General features: G+C 46.4%; 1 protein-coding gene across 7 annotated transcripts in view; it reads right to left on the reverse strand.

Moving 5' to 3' along the window:
- Nucleotides 1–19,448, reverse strand: part of CABIN1 (calcineurin binding protein 1) — a 157,664-nt gene that overhangs the window by 81,254 nt on the left and 56,962 nt on the right. For all 7 annotated transcript variants that reach the window (XR_004262242.1, XM_032256649.1, XM_032256648.1 and 4 more), the window contains 7 exons: nucleotides 19,218–19,333; nucleotides 12,746–12,907; nucleotides 11,542–11,748; nucleotides 11,171–11,316; nucleotides 8,629–8,890; nucleotides 4,535–4,795; nucleotides 642–793 (listed from right to left, as the gene is read on the reverse strand). Coding sequence is in view for 6 of the 7 variants with exons in the window: in XM_032256649.1 (XP_032112540.1) it covers nucleotides 642–793; nucleotides 4,535–4,795; nucleotides 8,629–8,890; nucleotides 11,171–11,316; nucleotides 11,542–11,748; nucleotides 12,746–12,907; nucleotides 19,218–19,333 (1,306 nt within the window). In the remaining variant the exon portion in view is untranslated. The remainder of the gene's footprint in view (nucleotides 1–641; nucleotides 794–4,534; nucleotides 4,796–8,628; nucleotides 8,891–11,170; nucleotides 11,317–11,541; nucleotides 11,749–12,745; nucleotides 12,908–19,217; nucleotides 19,334–19,448) is intronic.

Below are 19,448 nucleotides of genomic sequence, written 5' to 3' on the forward strand. Positions count from 1 at the left end.
ATGAGCAGCTGCAACATTCCCCTTGTCACCCCAAACCAATCTTTCTCCCTAAGACTTGCCCCTGAGAGTAGAGCAGCACCAGGACCTGGGCCTGGAGTGAAAGAAGTCTGGGCTGCAGAGATGACTTATAACCCCAGGGAGACTGGGGTCAGTCCAGGCCCACTGAGGGGACCATACCTGAGCCCCAGTTTCTCTGAGCTCTCTGCCACTACAAGAAAAGCCCACACTTCCTACACCTCTCACTGTTTCTCAAGAGAACCGGCAGCAGATGAGGCCTTGGCGAAGACCCAGGGGCAAGAGTCTGCAAAGCAAAAACTGACTTCTAACAGTGTTCTGCACAGAACATGGCTGTGCCCCAGTGGAGAGGGCAGGAGGGCATCAGCTTCTCCCCAGGACTTGCCCGAGAATAGAGTAGCACTACATACGACCACAGGGTAAAAGGACTCACACTCACCCTCTTCTTCTCAGATTCAACATAAATACCTTGGCCCAGCAAATGGGAGTGTTCAGATGGGTCCTAGGGACTTCAAGAGTTTTAGTTTACTGTGTAGCAACCCTCTGAACACCACATTACAGTAAACAAGCCATCTGGGACGCAGATGGGGTAAGCTGCTAGGGGTCACCTAAAGGGTGCTACTCACTTTTCTGAAGCTTTGGGTGTGTTCTTCTCCTCACCCCTGGCAAAGGGTCCTTCTGCAGCTTCCTTCATAAAGTTGACCAGGACCTCTGCACCAACCCCAGAATCGGGCTTCCCCAGGAGCTTCAGGATGGAAGCATGCAGCCGGAAGTACACCTAGGAGAACGACATCTCTGGTGTGAGCGGCCTTCCCAGTTGCAAAGGTTTGTTCCACAAGCCAGTCAGCCACACTGGAAATAGGTCCACGACCAGGGCAACAGGCTGCCCCACATTGCCTGTTTTTGTTAGCTTTTGAATCAGCCATCCTACAAGTAATTTAAAACAAGCTGTGAAAATTAAAATGTATACTGTCAGCATTCCAGCTGAAATGTTCACCCAGTAACTCAGGCACATGGTAGTGAGATGAGAGTAACAACCACTCATTGTGATAACCCTTCAGCTCCGTTCACTGGGCACTGCCTCCCACCACAGTGCCACTGTTCTCTTTGTGCCCTTCTGTGGGCACCCATAGAAAGTGAGCCTCTACATCTGTCTCCCCATTGAACTCTGGACTCCCTGAAACAAGGACTAGGTTGGATTTCTGTCTATAGCCCAGCTCTTGGGCAGAGCCAGGTACCCACAGGCCTTGAGAACCTCTTCCCAGTGGGTGTGGCAGGGGGATGGGTGGGCAGGCAGCTCATTGCATCCACTGGGTCCTGTGTTTTCCTCCATTCCCTCAAGTCCTTACCACATTCCTCAATTTACAACGGGTGAAGAATTGTCCAAAGCCTCATAGCCAGGAATGCCCAGGGCCAGGTTAAATCCAGGTCTGACCTGACCTTCTCACACAGGTGTGGGTATGATGCAGGCTTCCACCTGTCAGGCACAGTTGGGGGCATGAGGGCTCAGAACTGCTGACATTGTAGGTCCTGGCTAAGCAACCTCCCTCACCCAGGAGAGATACCTGATGGCAACATTCTCAAGGGGGCATCCTAGACAGAGGGGGGCTCACATCCACCACCCCTCCACCTCTAGCCCACCTATAGAGCACAGAGAAATTGGCCCAGCAACTCCATTTTTAGATGTAGGAAACCACCCAAAGCACCCATGCACACTCAGGTGGCCAGACCTGGGGGAGGGCAAAGCCTTCAAGTGGTAAAGTTCATCCAAGTAGTGGGTAAAGAATCTTGAATGAAGGCAAAGTAGCAGAGGAGAATTTTCATCAGGAGATGGTTAAAATGTTCAGAGAAACGTCATTTTTAACACAAGATATACACATGTACCAGCTGACTCAAAGTTACATGGCTACATTGGTTGTGTGAAATGGGATGCTTCCCAAATTAACTATGTGTGCTTGCTCTCCTTGAAGCCAGCATATTGTGCTGGGGGACGGTGGGCCACACATCTGAGGCCTTTGTTCCTCATCTGGACATCGCAGGATGGGACCCCCGGGGCTACCACCCTGCCTGCTCATCTGCTCTATCAGGTGGTAACAGAGGCTAAACCTTGAAGACAAAAACATGGAGAAAAACAGAGTTGACATCATCTTCCTGAGGGTCACATGCAGGTTCAGTGGCTTCCCAGAGGTGCCACGTGAGAACGATGGGCTCGATGGGCATCTGGCCCAACTCCTCTCTTTTCCTGCAAGTGACTTAAAGCAAGTCACATCATTCTTCCGGGCCTTAGTCTTCTTACCCCAAAAGTGGAGTTCTTTCAAGGCACATGCCCCCAGGTCGACAGCATGAGCACTATGACAGGGAAGGACATGAGACCCAGGGCTGCGAATGGGAGCAGGTAGGCTACTGTTGCTGAGATACATTCAACAGGAAGCTGTGCTTCCACACTTCTCCATGAGCCCAGTGACTATGGCCCCAAAACAGGCAAAATTTTTTTTTTTCAGACAAGGTCTCTCTGTCACCCAGGCTGACAGCCCCGACCTCCTGGGCTCAAGCAATCCTCCCACCTCAGCCTCCCAAGTTTCTGGGACTACAGGTGCATCCACCAGGCCTGGTTAATCTTTCATTTTTTGTAGAGATGGGGATCTCATCACGCTGCCCACAAGCCTCTGAGATCCCCAGCTCTACATCTGCAACTCCTAGACTCAAGCAATCCTCCCAAAGTGCTGGGATTACAGGCGTGAACTGCCATGACTAACCCAAAGAAGTTTTTTAAAATGAGACTTTATTTTTTTGAGACAGGGTCTCACTCTGTCACCCAAGCTGGAGTGCAGTGGCACAATCTTGGTTTGCCACCACAACCTCCACCTCCCAGGCTCAAGTGATCTCCCATCTCAGCCTCCCAAGTAGCTGGGACTACAGGCCTGTACCACCATGTCTGGCTAATTTTTAGTAGAGATGAGGTTTCACCATATTGATCACGCTGGTCTTGAACTCCTGACCTCAGGTGACCCACCCTCCTCGGACTCCCAAAGTGTTGGGATTACAGGTGTGAGCCACCATGCCTGGCCAAAATGAAACATTTTTGTTTGTTCACAAAATTAGCAAATATTAAAAAGAGGAGCTCATCAAGATGGCTGAGGGAAAGCAGACATTCTCATCAGTCAGTACAACCACTGGATTAAGTAGCACTGTTGATCAAAATGTTAAATAACCTGGCAATTCCACTTGCCAGGCTGTTTGGACTTTAGCCCTTGGAAATACTCATGATGTGCTTGCTCCCTGCTACAAGTATAAGGACATGCACTGCTTGTGCCTTGTCATGGCAAGAAGTAGAGACAAAACCAAACCTATTAAGGGGCTGTGCAGACAAACAAATGCCCTGCTAAACTAGAGGGCACTAGGGCAGGCAGGGAAGCTCACCACACCTTCCATTACATTTTGTCCAGCAAAAAGGCAAGTTGCAAAATCGTAAGAAAATGTTACTATATATTTATGTTAATAGGAAAAAATCTGGACATACAGGGACATAGCAAACTGTTAGGGATTATGGAAGGGCATACTGGAATCATTAGGGGCCTTCACATTTACACTGCATATTCTTCTGAGTTGTTTGAATCTCTTTAAATACACACACACACACACACACACACACACACACACACACACACACACACGTTAATTTTATAATCAGGAAAAAAATCACAAAGGCAGAAAAAAGTAAACAGCAGATTCTGTCCATACTCCAAGAGGCTTGCTGAGGCTTGTGGGACTGGTAGAGACTGTCTACCAGCCTCCGAAAGGGCAAAGCCAGCATACACAGGGCCTCCGGAAGCCTCAAGTCCTGGGCTGAACCAAGCATATCTGGATCTCCACCAACATCCTTGGTTTTCCTGCCTACAAAATCGACAATCGTGGCTGCCCAGCCTGCCTCACAAGACTACTGTGAGCAACAGTGAAAGCATTCATCAGAAACACTCTGGAAATCATGAGAGAAAATCCAGGCAGTAAAAAACTGCTCTTTTCTTGAACAATCAGAAGACCCCAAACTGGGGGTCAAGAGAGCAGGCTGCTCATCCTAGCTCAGCCCCTGCCAACCTGGGGTAGCCTGGGCATAGGTTGGGCCTTGGATGTCTCATTTGTACCCTGGAGGCAAGGGTGCCTGCCCTCCTGCCAGGCTACAGAGTGTGAATGTCCCAGGCCCAGCAGATGCTACGTGGCACTGACTATCATCACCAAGGTCAGGTTCTTAGAGAACCTGTGTGTATTAATACAGAAAGATGATTTTCTTCTGAGAGATAAGAACAAAATGGTCACCCTCCCAGAAAGGATGATAAATACCTCTTGGGAAAAGAGAGGGAATGCTGTTTTAATTCAACTGCACATGAAGCTGCTCAACACAGATAAGTTTCCGGCAGGTTGAAGGTGGGGGTCACTGGAACCTTGAGCCCCATCCCCAGGGAGACAGATAAACCCGCCTGCCCCTGCCCTGCTTCCCCACCCACGGCCAGCATGGTGTCACCTCCAGGGCCTCCATGGCCAGCTCGGGTGGGTTGTGGTAGTGGATCTTCTTGGGGTAGCGGGCAGCCTCCTCGTGTAGGTAATGGCCAGCCTGCCTGTAGTGCAGCAGGTAAACGGTGGGTGGCTGCTGCTGCTTCTCAGCCACCTTGCCCAGCATGTAGTGGATGAGCCACTCCTCTTCGTCACCATCACCCTCACAGCGGGCTGCTGATGTGAAACAGTGCCTGGCTGTCTCTAGCATGCTGTCACGCCGGCCCTCCATCTGTAAGAAGACCATGAGACTGGGCTAGCCATAGGCCTGAACCTGTCCAGGGATCAGACTTTTTTCCTGTACAAAGCTCTGCTGACCTATTTGCAAATTTATACTCCTCTCAACAACAGACACAGAAATGCTCTCACCATTTCACAGCTGGTGACACTGAAGTGTGGAAAGGCCTAGGGGTCCCTCAAAAGCACATACCAAGCAAGGCACAGAGGACTTAAATTCAGGTTACCTCATGTCAAACAGGGTGCTTTTTTCTATTTTCCCCCTATAGCATCTAACACAGACTCACCTAGCATCCTGCTCCACAGCACTGGAGAGGTCATTTACTAATAGCACCCAGCCCTACAGCACTGAAAAGGACATGCATCCAGCACCCAGCTCCACTGCACAGGAGAGGGTGTGTACCCCTGGGGTACAACAGGACTTCCCACTATCTCCTTTGTGCTCTTTAAGAGAGATGTGGAGTACTTGTAGAAGGGCAAATTCCTGAGCCCCACTCAAGACTCACTGACCAGGAGTCTGCATTTGCAGCAAGCCCCTGCAGCCACCCTCTCACAGCCTGAAGGAAGGAAATAGCTAGCACAGAGGGTCACCTTTTAAGAGGCGTCCCAACCCTAGTCAACTGCCAGGCAAACTCATGCCCCCTCATTCCAGAACTCTGGGCTGGAAGCTAGAGAGAAGCCTGGCTATGCGGGCTCACAGCGCTGCTCTGAGAAGCCCAGGTTTCTGATCCCTCCTCTCTGTGGTCCTGGGTCAATGGCAGGGAAGCCAAAGCCTCCTCCTGCCTGACCTCAGGGGCCAGTGAGAGGGTAAGAGGCTGCAGGCAGGTTTCTGGCAAGGGCAGCTGCTGCAGCCTGCAGGAGGTGCCTCATGTTCTCATCCAGCCAAGTTGAGCCTACCCTTGGATGTCTGTCCAGTGGGTGCTTGTTTATGTGAAAACCCTATAGCAATGGCCCCAGGACTGACATAAGGGAGCAATCTGCTATCCAGTGTTCTGTTAGACACTTCTCAGGGAAAAAAAAAAAAAAAAAATGACCACATAGGAATTGAGAGATCACCACTGGGTGAAACACAGTGGAATCACAGTGCAGGGCCAAACATGGGACCAACCAGGTGACTCCACCACACCCCCTCCAAGATGGGACTGTGTAGCAAATGTGCTGAAGTAAAAGGCAATGGCTGAAATGAAGTCCTTCTACACGAGCTACTTTGTAGCTGTGTGACCTTGACCAAGTCACTAGCCCCACTGCCCACCCTGTTCTGCCACTGGCACCTATAACAGCCACCTGGCAAGAATGAGGGTAGCTGTGAAAAGCCCTGTCTGGGCTGGCATCTAGTACCATGCAGGCCCTTGGCAAGAGGCTGGGCCCCCACCCCTTCCCCATACAGGGCACACTGCCAACGTCCCTGTCCTTACGGTGTGGCAGTCACAAAACCTCAGACAGGAACAGAAGGGGCAGTCATTTAGGGCCTGCTGTGTTTCAGAAGCTCTGACAGACACCCTCTGACTACCTTGCCATCCTCAGAACAGAACAGGCACCTTATTCACCTTGCGTACAGGGTGCCCATAAGAGGGGCTCAGGAGATGGCTGAAGACAGGTGTTCCCAATGAACTCTCACAATACTGCCTTGAAGAAGGAACAACAGAAATGCCAGGTTGCTGCTTCCAGGTCCCACAGCTAGAAAGTCCTAGCTCCAAGGCCTTTCCTCTTGCCTGAGAATTAACATCATGGGGAAAGCATTTGTTCTCCTATATCACCAACTCTGAGGAGTTTGTAGGTAGAAGCTGAAGCACACAGAAGCTTGAACAGCTGTCAACATGTGTCCTGCAGCCCATCCTTAAGATGTAATAAATCCAGAGAGAAAAATAGCAATCAGGGGACTGTGTCCCCGTGACACATTTCAGGGTTGGAAGCTGTCTCTCCAGAGGTGGAAAGAACCCAGGAGGCACAAGGCAGCCCTGTGAGGCAGTTTTTACCACGGACAACTATGGAAAACCTCCCTCCACCTTCCCTCCCTCCCTGTTGGGACATCTGCATTCCTGGTGGATTTCCATCTCCCTCCTACCACCCTAACACTCCTGCAAGATGGCTTGGGAACCCAGTTTCAGGACCTAAGCTTCCTGCGCCAATTGTTTCCATCAGATCACACCAAGTTCAGTCCCAAAGGCTATACGCCTAAGTGGAGGAAAGAACAAGGCAAGGGGAAAAGGTGTGTAGAAAGTTGAGTTCAGTCTCCTCACCCACTCCCTAACTTCCCTGTTCCCTTCCAGGGGAGACCTCTACAAACAAAGCTCTACAAACCAGTGCCAATGGCAGAAAGGGCACTCTGACTTCTCATCCCATTTGTTTCCTGGAAAATTCCCACTCTGCCAAATCTCATTTGACATCATTGGTGGAAGATCAGGGAGAAAATGCCAAGGACCATCATCAGCTCAGCCCACTGTGCCCCAGCAGAGGGTAATGAAGCTCCTGCTGTTACAGGGAAGGCCTCTTGGGGAGTGAGGCTTTACATCCCAGGGCAGCAGCTTCAGTCCCCAGACTGCACGACTCTGGGGCCACTGCAACACAAATAGAATCCTGCAAGGGACTTTTGTGCAGAACAGTTACAATAAAATAGGGTTACAGCAGTTAAAAGAATGTACTAGATCCATAGGAATTATCATGGATAGAACTCAATAGCGTGGTGCTGAGTGAAAAAGGCAGCTGAGTACTATATACAGTATGACAGCATTTAAATTGGTGTTTTTTTCTAGGACTACGTATTTATGTATAAAAAGTTTTGTTTTTTTTTTTTAAGTCTAGAAAGAAACAAGCCTAACTATTTCTGAGGTGGTAGGGGCAGCCAGAGGGATCTGATTTGCCCTTAATATTGATTTAAAGAAGCCTGTGTCCCTTGTAAGATTTAAGAGTTGTTTTTTATTTTTTTTTTTTTGAGATGGAGTCTCACTCTGTCTCCCAGGCTGGAGTGCAAGTGGCGTGATCTCAGCTCACTGCAACCCCCACCTCCCAGGTTTAAGCAATTCTCCTGCCTCAGCCTCCTGAGTAGCTGGGATTACAGGCATGCATCATGACGCCCTGCTAATTTTTGTATTTTTAGTAGAGACAGGGTTTCATCATGTTGGTCAGGCTGGTCTTGAACTCCTGACTTCATGATCTGCCCGCCTCGGTCTCCCAAAGTGCTGGGATTACAAGTGTGAGCCACCACGGCTGGCCAAGAGTAATTTTTTAAAGGAAGCAATGCTGAAGACAAGGCTGTGGTGACACTTCTTTCCCCTCTCCTCTTCCAGGGTGCGATGCTACTGTACTACTGCTACTGCTGCACTAGCCTAAACATGTCAGTATGGCTCCTTCACTTCCATCTCAAGGAACCAAGGGTACCCTACTGAACAGAGACCTAAGGGCCAGACTCAGCATCCTGCACTAGAGTAATCCCCTACCAAGAGAGACTTCAAAAATCCCAACCTAAGCTCAAAAATTTTACAAGGATCCAACAAGCTTCTTTGAGGGAAAAGGGAAGAAATAGCTACTTCTGGTGGCCATCACTTCTCCCCTCCCTATCTTTCAACTACACTATAACTAATGGCTGACCAGTAGGGCCTAAAAGCCTGTCCCTAAATCTGTCTACACTAGACTAGATGTCCAAAGACCAGGGACCAAGTTGTCACTGACCATGGTATAGCTTGAGCTTCAAGGGGAGAGTCATCAATGAACTCCCAGCATGGATGTGTGAACAAGAATAAAGTACGAATGAGACAGAGTTTTGTTTACCTGAGGGCACTATGTCTGGACAGAAGGAGGGCAGGCCCATCTGCCGCAACCCCTCCTCACCTGCTGCACGAGCTCAGGGGGCAGCTCGCCTTTCCACTGCTTCAGCTGGCGTGAGGCGAATGAGTGCAAGGCGTAGGACATGGTGCCATACTCAATCCACAGGGACAAGTTGGAGCTGTCAATCTCCAGGGCCCGACGGAAGCAGTTCAAGACAGGTGTGGCATGCTTCCAAATGGGCCCATCACTCTTCAGCTCATTGGAGTTCAGCTTGTCCTGAATGCGGCTGGCCCGGGCCAGAGCCATGCCTGCCCAGGAATCAAACCTGTGGTGGTAACAAAAGCACCAGCTAAAAACAACACTGCATGGACAGCATGGAAGGTAATGATAGCCTGGGAGACAGGCAGATGGACACCATGGAAGCTCTCTTCCCACACCAGGGCCCAGAGCCCAGCTCTGCCACTCACTAATGCCATGACCGTGACCTAGACCTGCCATGTCTCTGAACCCTCATTCCTAACCTGTGACATAGGGCTTAGAAGACCTACTTCAAGAGAAGAGCTGTGGGCATTATGAGACAAAATGTATTTTAATCACCTAGTACCTCATAGCCATGCAGTAACTGCTCTAATGGATGAGCTCTTGAACTCTGCTCCCCTGCTTTGGGGGGTTTCCCACAGAACAGCTCTGGTGGAGAGGAAAAGGAGTGTTTTACAAGGCAAGGCAGCAGCAGTCCAGCTGAAGCATCAGGAAGATCCTCAGCCAGGTGTGACCTTACGTACTCCTATGCTGGCAGAGCCTGCCATCAGCACATCTGCCAACCAAAAGCATGGACAGCTGAGATCCCAGGACCCCAGCAACCCAGTTTCTACCCCATTCTCTCTTTAGGACCCTGAGCAGACCCTGCTCTTTCCAGCCCAGTTCGCAGAAGTAAAATGAAGAATAGGGGACCACAGGATTGCTGAGACCCTACCATTCTGAGACCACCTGAAAGAAACTGATAGTGAGAACACAGAAACCTGTCTGAGAGGGGGAATGGCCACAGAGACACCAAGACTAAGATGATCTCTGGGCATTTGCTAAATCCTAGTACAGAGAACAGAAAAGGCGGCAATCAAAAGGACAGATGCCACCCTCCCACATGCCAACCATCCTTAATGCACTGCTAGCATGGAAGACCAGACTAAGACCCAAGTCTCACCTGGCACCTGCCTGTTAAGGCCAGAATGAAGAAGGCCAAGTCCTGGAGCCCAGGATCAAGCCATCAAGTGCTTTCCTGGCACTGGGGCCAATCCCATATGAGACCTCACCTCTGTGGCAGGGTGGCCTAGTGGGCCAGGCTAATGGGTTGATACCCTCTAAACAGGCAGGTATGCAGGTTGGAGGGAGGTCTAGCTAAGCTGCCATGAGCCATAATTCTGCTGAATAAGGGGTTGTCAGGTGAGAGGTGCCATGCAAAGACAGGTGGGTTTTATCACCCTCACTTTTCAGATGTGGAAGTAGGGAAACAGAGGAGGAAACTCGAACTGTGTCACAGTAAGCACTCAGCCAGCCTGAGCATAGATAGGACTGCTGCAACACACGGGTCCCCAGCCACCCCAGAGAGGACAGCCAGGGCTCTGCCACATGGCTCCCTACTTGGAGGAAACCATAGGCTAAGCAAAAGAGGGTTTGTGAGAACCTTTCTCACAGGCTACACAAGTCTTGCAAATGGCTTTTCCCCTTAGACCCAGACGATTCTCTCCTTGGCCAGATGGATCCTGACAAGGTAGAATTCTCTGGTTTTCCCTGAGTGAGGGTGGCTTTGTGCTCAGCTGTGGCTCAAGGGCAGCTACCATAGTCTGGCCCCTGAGTCCTTCTAAAAAGTGTGCCTACAGATGCTACTCTGGACCTTTAGATGCAGGTCAGTTGCAGAGGGTAACCTCGTTTTGACCTTCACCCAGGGCTTACCTCCTAGGTGTGGCAGCCATAAGAAAATATTCCCTTAATCAAGTGCATCAGATTTCACGAGTACAAAAGGCTCCTGGGAGGCTCCAGCTAATGACTACATTTTAAGAGAAAGCCAAACAGGGCTCCACAGGAAAAGAGCATGAGTTTCATATGCAATGAGCTCTCCTACCTGTACCATCGCGACAATCGCTAATGCCAACAGTGCACTGCACCAGAGCAAAGAAAGCGAACTCTGGCTTGAGTTTTTCTATCACTCTCCCCAAGAAGGCAACCATAATTAAGAAGCCCGCAGTGGAAGCAGCAAGGGTATACAACCTGGGGCTGTGAAAGCAGCATAAAACTAACAGGATGGAGCAAGGCTGTGCTTCCTTGCCCTACACACCAGGGCCCAGATGGACACCTTGTACCTTCTCCGATAACCCTATACCAATAATCCTCCCAGAGGACTTTGGGAAAGAGGCCTTCTCCTCTGCTTTTTATGGAAAATCTGCCTTTCCTAACAAGAGCAAAGTGCTAAACCATCTTCTCATTTCCTTTTCCCGGTCTCTTTGCAATGGGCAGGGAAACCCCAAAGTGGCCCACTGAAGAGCTTGCTGACCTGGAGTCACCGCAGTCATCCCTGCAGCCAGCCTAGCCTCATACTCTGGTCACTGACCTATTGGGGCAGATGCAGATGTCATGCATGTAGAACTTGATGGCCTTGGACTGCTCCTTGTTTTTGAAATGATAATCGGCCAGGAGGTAGTAGAGCTCGTTCACCACCGGAGGGGAGGGGTCAGCCCCCTCTGGGAGGCAAGGTACCTGGCAGGTGAAAGGAAAAGTATGAGGGGAGGTGGAGTCAAGGACTCAGATGTGACCAGTAAATCCAGAACTATGTAGTCACAGGACAGACTCTCCAGCTTCTCCTGCCCCTCAGTCTGGTGCAGAGCAGAAAAAGAAGCAAAGGAGCATATACGGCAGTGGCAGAGGGGAAAAATGTGACCCAGTCCCATCCTGTCCCACACCTCCTCGAGGCTGTGGGCCCACCTCAGTTGAAGTTCCCTCAATGTAGGCAGAGACTTTGTCCAGGCTAAGTGCTGGCCTCTCTGTGCGAGGCACAATAGTGGCAATTCTCTTCAGCAGGTTGGCCAAGTCAGCAGACACAGTGCTAGTCTTGTAGCTGTCAAATTCAGGAAGGGTCTTGGGCTTAAAATACTCAAACATAAACAGGGCATCCTCCCATATAAGATCCACCTTGAAAAAAAGACAGAAGGCGGATTCATAATACATTCAGAGTAAATGAAAAAAGTATTCCACCATAGAAACGCACTTTGTCTAATGTAAATGAGGCTATGACGTATTGGAGAGCCTAAAACAAATCCCCATTATACTTAAAAAATAATCTGCATGCCCACTATAGTCCTCAAATCCAAGTGTCTGAAAAGCTTAAGCTTGGTCTGTAGAAAGGCGCTGGAAACTAAGGACTGTGCTCTATAAGCCCATGTGGCTCAGCCAAAGGGGGGGTTCCATCATGGGTGGGGACCTTGGGCCAGCCATTGACCCTCTTCACTTGGTAGACAAATTACTGAAGGAAGGCTGACACCAGGGAGGGTGGTGCTAGGTTTGGGGTCCACAGCAGAGGCTCTGTCTTAAGGAGCTTACATTTTAGGGGATGGAATCCCTAAGATCAGAGAATAACTGACAGTATTGAGCAGCCATTAGATAATGCACTCTAAAACCAAACAGCACTCTAAAAACCAAAACAATACAAAAATGGAAAACCTCTAGGGAATTATTCATATCCAAAATGGAAATAAACTATCAACAATTGCCATGCTACAGTTTTTGGTTTTAGGGTAGTTTTGTTTATTATTTGTTTTTAGAGATGGGATCTTCCTCGGCCACCGAGGGCTATTCGCAGGTGCAATCACAGTGCACCTCCAGTCTTGAAATTCTGGCCTCAAGCAATCCTCCTACCTCAGCCTCCAAGGCAGCTGGGACTAAAGGTATACACTACCATACTTGGCTCTACATTAGCCAACATTAGTTGAATGCTAGTCAACATTTATGAAAATAAGTTTTGCAAGAAAAACCCTTGTCCTTTGATAGACTACGTCAGACCATCTTCTCTCCTCCTTCTGATGCAACTCTAAGCAGGACTGCCAAGATGACTGATGACAAATACGACATCCTTCAAGAAAGCTCACAACTCCTGCTTCCCTCTTCCTTGGGCCTATTGCAGCATCCTCACCTGCTGGACCGAGTGTTCCTCCAGGTACCTGGCCTTACTCTTCTTGCTGGGAAAGCTGTACAGGCAATAGAAACACTGCTCCAATGCTGTCTCCAGCTCCTCCTTGTAAGGGTGCGTGTCTTCAGAGGTGGATGCAGTCAGTTCCTTCTGGAGTACTCGAACCTGTGGTGGACAGAAGAGATACCTGAGGTGACGGCCTGTAGCCACTGCCTGCCTGACACAGCAGGGCCCCAGAGGGACCACCACTCTATCAACTCTTTTAACCTGAGGTGGCTATGTCTGTTGGGCTCCTGCATGACTTGATTCCAAAAAGATCTGTTTCCTGGAAAAGTCTTGTTATCCTAATAGGAGCTATTCTGGTCCCACTCTCAGCCCAGGAGTAACCTCCTGATGGGTTCACCAAGCTGCCTTTCTTCCAGCACACCTAGCCAGTTTCTACCAGCTACCAGAATAAGATGCTATTTGCCTCCTGGGAACTTCACTCATTTATTTAGTCAATAATTTCCTCAATAAATATTTACTGAATACTTCTCTTATAATAGGCATAGTGTGACATAGTCCTTGCTTTTTAGAAGCTCAGATTCCAATGGAGAGAATAAAGTTAAACAAATATTTATAAACAAAGAATTATAATGTGAGATGATAACTCCCATTAGGGCTAAAATAATCTCCCTCAAACAAAACATAAATGAGGATCAGAGAGGATATGAACATAGTAAACAAGTTATATCTATGAATGAAATGTGTATTTACTAATAGCTGGGCTACTGTTATGCCCAACTATTAGCAAATATACGTCATTTTCAAGCATCCATGAGATTTTTGCCAAAACTGGATGAAAAGCAAGTCTAAACAAAGACCAAAGACTAGATATAATACATACCACATCCTCAGCTGAACACAGTAAAATTAGAAATCAGTTACACAAAAATAGCAAACACCAAATACCAGAACATATAGGATGCCAATAAAGATGTATTTGGGGAAAACATATGGTCTTCAATACATGTATTAGAAGAATGAATACTGGCTGGGGGTAGTGGCTCATGCCTGTAATTCCATCACTTTGGGAGGCCGAGGCCAGGAGAATGAGACCATCCTGGCCAACATGGTGAAACCCAGTATCTACTAAAAATACAAAAAAATTAGCTGGGCATGGTGGCGCATGCTGGTAGCCCCAGCTACTGGAGAGCCTGAGACAGGGGAATCGCTTGAACCCGGGAGGCGGCGGTTGCAGTGAGCCAAGATGGCACCACTGCACTCCAGCCTGGCAACAAAGCGAGACTCCCTCTCAAAAAATAAATAAACAAATAATAAATAAATAAAAATAAAGGTGGGGGAGAAAGTACAAACAATTTCAGCAATGGAAAAGGAGCATAACTGGAGGTACCACAGAACTTACTAAAGCATAAGCAAAAACTATGAACAGCTTTATGCTCTAAGTGGAAACTGTTACCTTTCATCTTGAGAAGAGAAGATCTAAATGGAACTATAATCACTAAAGAAACAGTAGTTTAGAATTTATTATAACACTCCCCAAAAGGAGAGAGAGAGCTCTATATCATAGGTGGCAAACAAGCCCATGGGCCAAATCATGCCCTTCTCTGTTTTGTAGGCCTGGGAGTTAAGAACGATGTTTGCACTTTTAAATGATTCATTCTTTTAACACATGAAGATTATATGAAATTCAAATTTTAGTGTCTACGAGTTTTGTTGGAACAAAGCTGTACCCACTGATTTACATAATATCTATGACTGCTTTTCTGAGGCAATGGGAACCCTGAATAGTTGCAAGAGAGACCCTAGAACCTACAAAGCTTAAGAGATTTACTATTTGTCCCTTCACAGAAAAAGCTTTGGTGACCCCTGGCAAAGAGTATAAGGGGAAAAAAAGAAAAAAAAACTATAAGGATTGAAAAGGAAGGAAAAAATAGTTATTCATGGATGGTATGACTGTCTACATAGAAAATTCAAGTCTACCACCCACTAAAATTAATAGAAGCAATAAGCAAAGGAGCTGTGCAGAAGAGAAATTTATTATTTAAAAAATAGTGTTCCTGCATGCCGACAAAAACAATATAGAAAAACTGACATTTAAATATCTATTTACAACAGTAATAAAAACAATTGAAACCTAGGCAACAATCTAACAAAACACACACAATTTTACAGACATACTTTGAAAAAAAAAAGATGAAAGGAAACAATAAGGAGTATTATGGAGAAAATTATTAAGCTGAATTAAGGGACATGAAAGCATAAGACCTAAATAAACAGTGAGATATACCACATTGTGACTGGAGAGACTCAATGATACAAAAATGACAATTTTTTCGCAAATTAATCTGTAAGATCAATGTCATTCCAATCAAAATTCCAATGGCACATTTGGACTGAAGGGTTGGATATCATAAAACATAGACTGATCTTATAATGTTACAGAAGAGAAAAAGACCAAGAATAGTCAAGAGACTAAGAGGTACATGAGTAGGATAACCCTGCCAGGTATCAAAATCTCTCAAACACAATTCAGTATTGGTACAGGAACACACAAGACTCCTATGCCAATAAAAAGAACAGACCCAACATGTATGAAGGTGACTTACAAATCAGCACAGAGAACAGACTCTTCAAAAAATGGTACAAACCAAATGGCTACGCATGGGGAATGCAAAATTGGATTCCTACCTTATCTTTTAACAAAAATAAAATTTAGATGGAATAAAGACAGATGAAAAACAAAAGCAAACTAGTAGATTAATGTAGAGATCTTCATAATTTTGTGAAAGGGAAGTAAAAGTACCCCCACCCCTCAGAAAACCACAAACCTCAAAGGAGAAGACTGATAAATTTGACATTCAAATTTTAAAATTCTGTAAAACAAATACCATACACATAGTTAAAAGATACCCTGCATAAAGGTACATAGAAATAGAAATATAACTAAGCACACACACATGTAAAACTGGTGACACTTACATATCAGACAAAAGACTGGAATTCAGAGTTCGTTAAGAAAAAACTACAAATGAATAGGAAGAAGAAAAACCACTAGAAAAATGGGCAAATCATGTGAACAGGAATTTATGTAAGAGGGAACCCCAGGGGTCAACAGGCATAAAAAGATATTCAATCTTACTAATAATTATAAATTATTAAAAAGAACATTTAAAGAACAATGAAATATCATTTCATGCCTTTCAGATGGGCATCAACATTTATGCCCATTTATGTACCTAGGGCTGACACAGAGGTACAGGAATTCCCATACTGCTATCAAAAGTATAAAACTGTTGAATAATTTTGGAGAATAATCTGAAAATGAAATTTTTAAAGTTAACAATGTGCACACTCTGTGATCCAGTAGTTCCTTTTACAGGAATCTACATGAGAGAAACACTCACATGTACACATAAAACAATCTCTTGGTGGCCGTTAACCATAATATCATTTATAACTCCCAAAATTGATAGACAATCTTAACGCCATCATTAGGAAAATGAACTTTTAAAAAGCATAACAACAAATACTTACAGATGAAGCGATATAAATGTCTAGGATTTGCTTCAGAATAATATGGGATGATTGGGAAGGTAGGTGTGGGAGAGTCCATGCATTATGAATAATGATGACTGACCAGTACTTGGTATATGGAAGTGCGCTATACTTTCTATTTTAATCTTATGTTGGGAATTTTCCATACGAAAAAGTTGAAGGCCATGTATACTCACACAGTAAGACCCTATAAAGCAATTAAAATGAATAAAATAGATGTACTTGTATCAATGTAACTATATCTCAGGATACTAAAATAAATAAAAGCAAGCTGCAAGAGGTTACACGCTATATGATATTTTGTACGTAAAATTTTAAAACTCATGTAACTATATCCTATTTACTGACATACAGATACATAATAATTAGGTATAAAAAAACGTGGACAAAAAGATACACACCAGCTTCAAGACAGTGAGTGAGGTAGGGTAATGAAGGGCATGCTTTCTTGTAACTCTTATTTTTATCAGAAGACAAATTTGTGGCAAATACAGCAGATTGTTGACACACACACAATCTGGGTGTGGTACACAGAGGGCGGTAGGCACACAATGTAAGAGGGAATATCCAGGTGTTAATAAAGGCTCTTTAGTACAGGAGCCATTTGAGCTATGTGGAGATGAACAGATAAAAATTCATCAACCCAAGTAGAACATATGAAAAGAAACAAGAAAGGAAGAGATCCAAGAGGATTTATCTCAGAGAACATTCCATTCTAAGAAGAGAAAACAATCCACAGAAAAGGTCCCCCTGAGTTGGCCTCAAATCACTCTCAAGATGCAATCCTTTTACCTGCAGAAGAGATGGTAATGAAGTATTCACCTTCATGACCCTTACGGCACCCAGAATCATAAGTGCTCAGCTGGAAATGAATGAATGTCTTTATGTTTGTTGATTCACTCATTCAAGAAATACAAACTGGGCAGCAGTCTATGTCAGGCATTGCTCAGGCCCTAGGGATGCTTCAAACAGCAAGACAGAAAAGGTCCCTGGTCTCAGGGATGCTACTTGATGGGAGAAGGGCCCATAACAGAAACAAATGGTGGAGGTCCCCGGCAGCAGACAGGACAGCATGTGGCAAAAGAGAAAAGCCACTTTGAAAATGCAGGAAGGAAACAACAAACCAGCCATGCAGAAGCTGAAGAGGAGTATGGCAGGCAGAAGGCACAGGGTAGTCAGGAGAGTTGCTGCAAAGGTTGAAGAAATCTAAAGGCTGGGCCTTGGGCACGAAAATCAGGAACTATAAAATGAAATACAACAGTGCTCAACTCACTTCTACTCCCTCAAATTCATTAGCAGATAACAGCAGCTAGAATTCATGCTCCACCAGAAAAGACGTAGATTAAGAAAAACAGAATAGGGCCATTCTGTTACCCCTCAGCTCACCCCTGCACTCTTAGCACCACTCCCACCCAAGCCGGTCTAAAATATTAACTCGTTCTTCCCAATCAGCATAAGGAGTATGGCCTTATGGGGGTGACCTCATGGAAGCAGAGTGTCCCTGCACTCCTTGATTGGCAGAGGGAAGCCAGAAGAAGGGAGTGGCTCAGTCCTGGGCAGACTTACAAACTCAGCCTGGCAAAACTCTTCCAAAAATAGTCTTGGAGGGTAGAGCTGACCCAGGGTGAGCATCCCAGAGGCCCTCAGAACTCGCAGGGTAGGGGAGACATTCAAGCATCTGGAGCTGGGGCTGGAACTTGCCTCAGACACTAACCAGCAACAGGGAACTGGGCCAGATGGGTCTCCTGGCCAAATCATATCCTCAGCCTAAGTGTTTTGCAAACTAACAAGCTCTATACATACATGAGCTCTATGCATGTGCATACCCTCCTTTAATCCACATTTATTAAGCACCTACTATGTGCCAGGTGCTGTACTAGGTACTTGGATTCAGCAGTGAACAAAAGTAGCAAAAACCCCTACTCTCTCTGAAGTTAGTTTCAGTGGAGCAGAGACAACATACATAATAAAGGAGTGTATCATACAGCACGCTGGAGGATAAGCGCTGGGGAAAAAGCACAGGAAGATCGGAAGTACTGGGAGGGAGGCAGCAGTTGTGAAAGAGTAGGTATGGTTCCCTGAAGAGAAGGTGTAGAGCAGGTGATGGCAAACTTTTTCTTAAAGGGCCAGACGCTAAATATTTTAGGCTTTGCTGGCCATATAGCTCCATCACAGCTACTGGACTCTGCCACTCTATTACAAAAGCAGCTACAGTTAATATGTAAATAAATGGGCATGATTATATTCCAACAGAATTTCAAGAATAAATATTATAGGCTGGGTTTGACACCCTTTCTTGGTATATCAAGAACACCGGGTGCTCTGTAACTGGTCTGCATGCTGCTTGGCCTCCTAATCAACAGTGAAATTGGAGAAAGGGTTAGTGCTACTTATCCCTAATAAACCCAGGGAGCTACTTCCAGTCAGTCACAACTGGCAAGTGCAAGGAAGTATGTGTGCACTCACTAATCATTTACTGACTGAATGGATATAATAATAGCTATTGAATGAGGAACTACTATTTGGCATTGTGAGTCATGCTTAGCAAACAAAACTCAGCAGAAGGCAGTGTTGGTGTATGTGGTTATTACTCCTGAAATTAGAATTACAAGGCCTAGCCCTGTCTCTGACTAGAAAGACACTCAGTAAGGACAAGTGGATCTAAATCCACCTGCTGTTCAAGAGCTCCAGAGCTCCTGAGCCTCAGGTGCACAAGGGAACTTTCTGGCAAGAAAGTCTTACCAGACTTTCTGACAAGTTTCGGTAACTACAGTAAGCATTAAGTCAAAGATGCACAGTGGGCCCACTCTGGGGAGGCCAATCAAGCTGAGTATGCCAACATGAATCTGTCCTCTTCCCATCCCACCTCCTGCTCCAGCCCTGCACTGGCACTCTGCAGCCCAGGGGAAGCACTTACATAGAATCGCAGCAGAGCCCCATCTGAATTGCAGCACCAGGACCTCCTGCCCAAATACTCGTGGGCTGTGTTCAGTAGCATGAGGGAGGATGGGAGCATGGGCGTCTCCGACATCCCTAGAAAAAGCCCAGACCGACAGACAGACACAGTTAGCATGGGAATCTGCACACCTGCAGGGGGGCTCTGAGGCTCAGTCTCTTCCTTTTTTTTTTTTTTTTTTTTTTTTTTTTG

The sequence above is a fragment of the Sapajus apella genome, unplaced genomic scaffold (genome assembly GCF_009761245.1).
Source record: "Sapajus apella isolate SASKATOON/1434 unplaced genomic scaffold, GSC_monkey_1.0 scaffold95, whole genome shotgun sequence".
NCBI classification, from domain to species: Eukaryota; Metazoa; Chordata; class Mammalia; order Primates; family Cebidae; genus Sapajus; species Sapajus apella.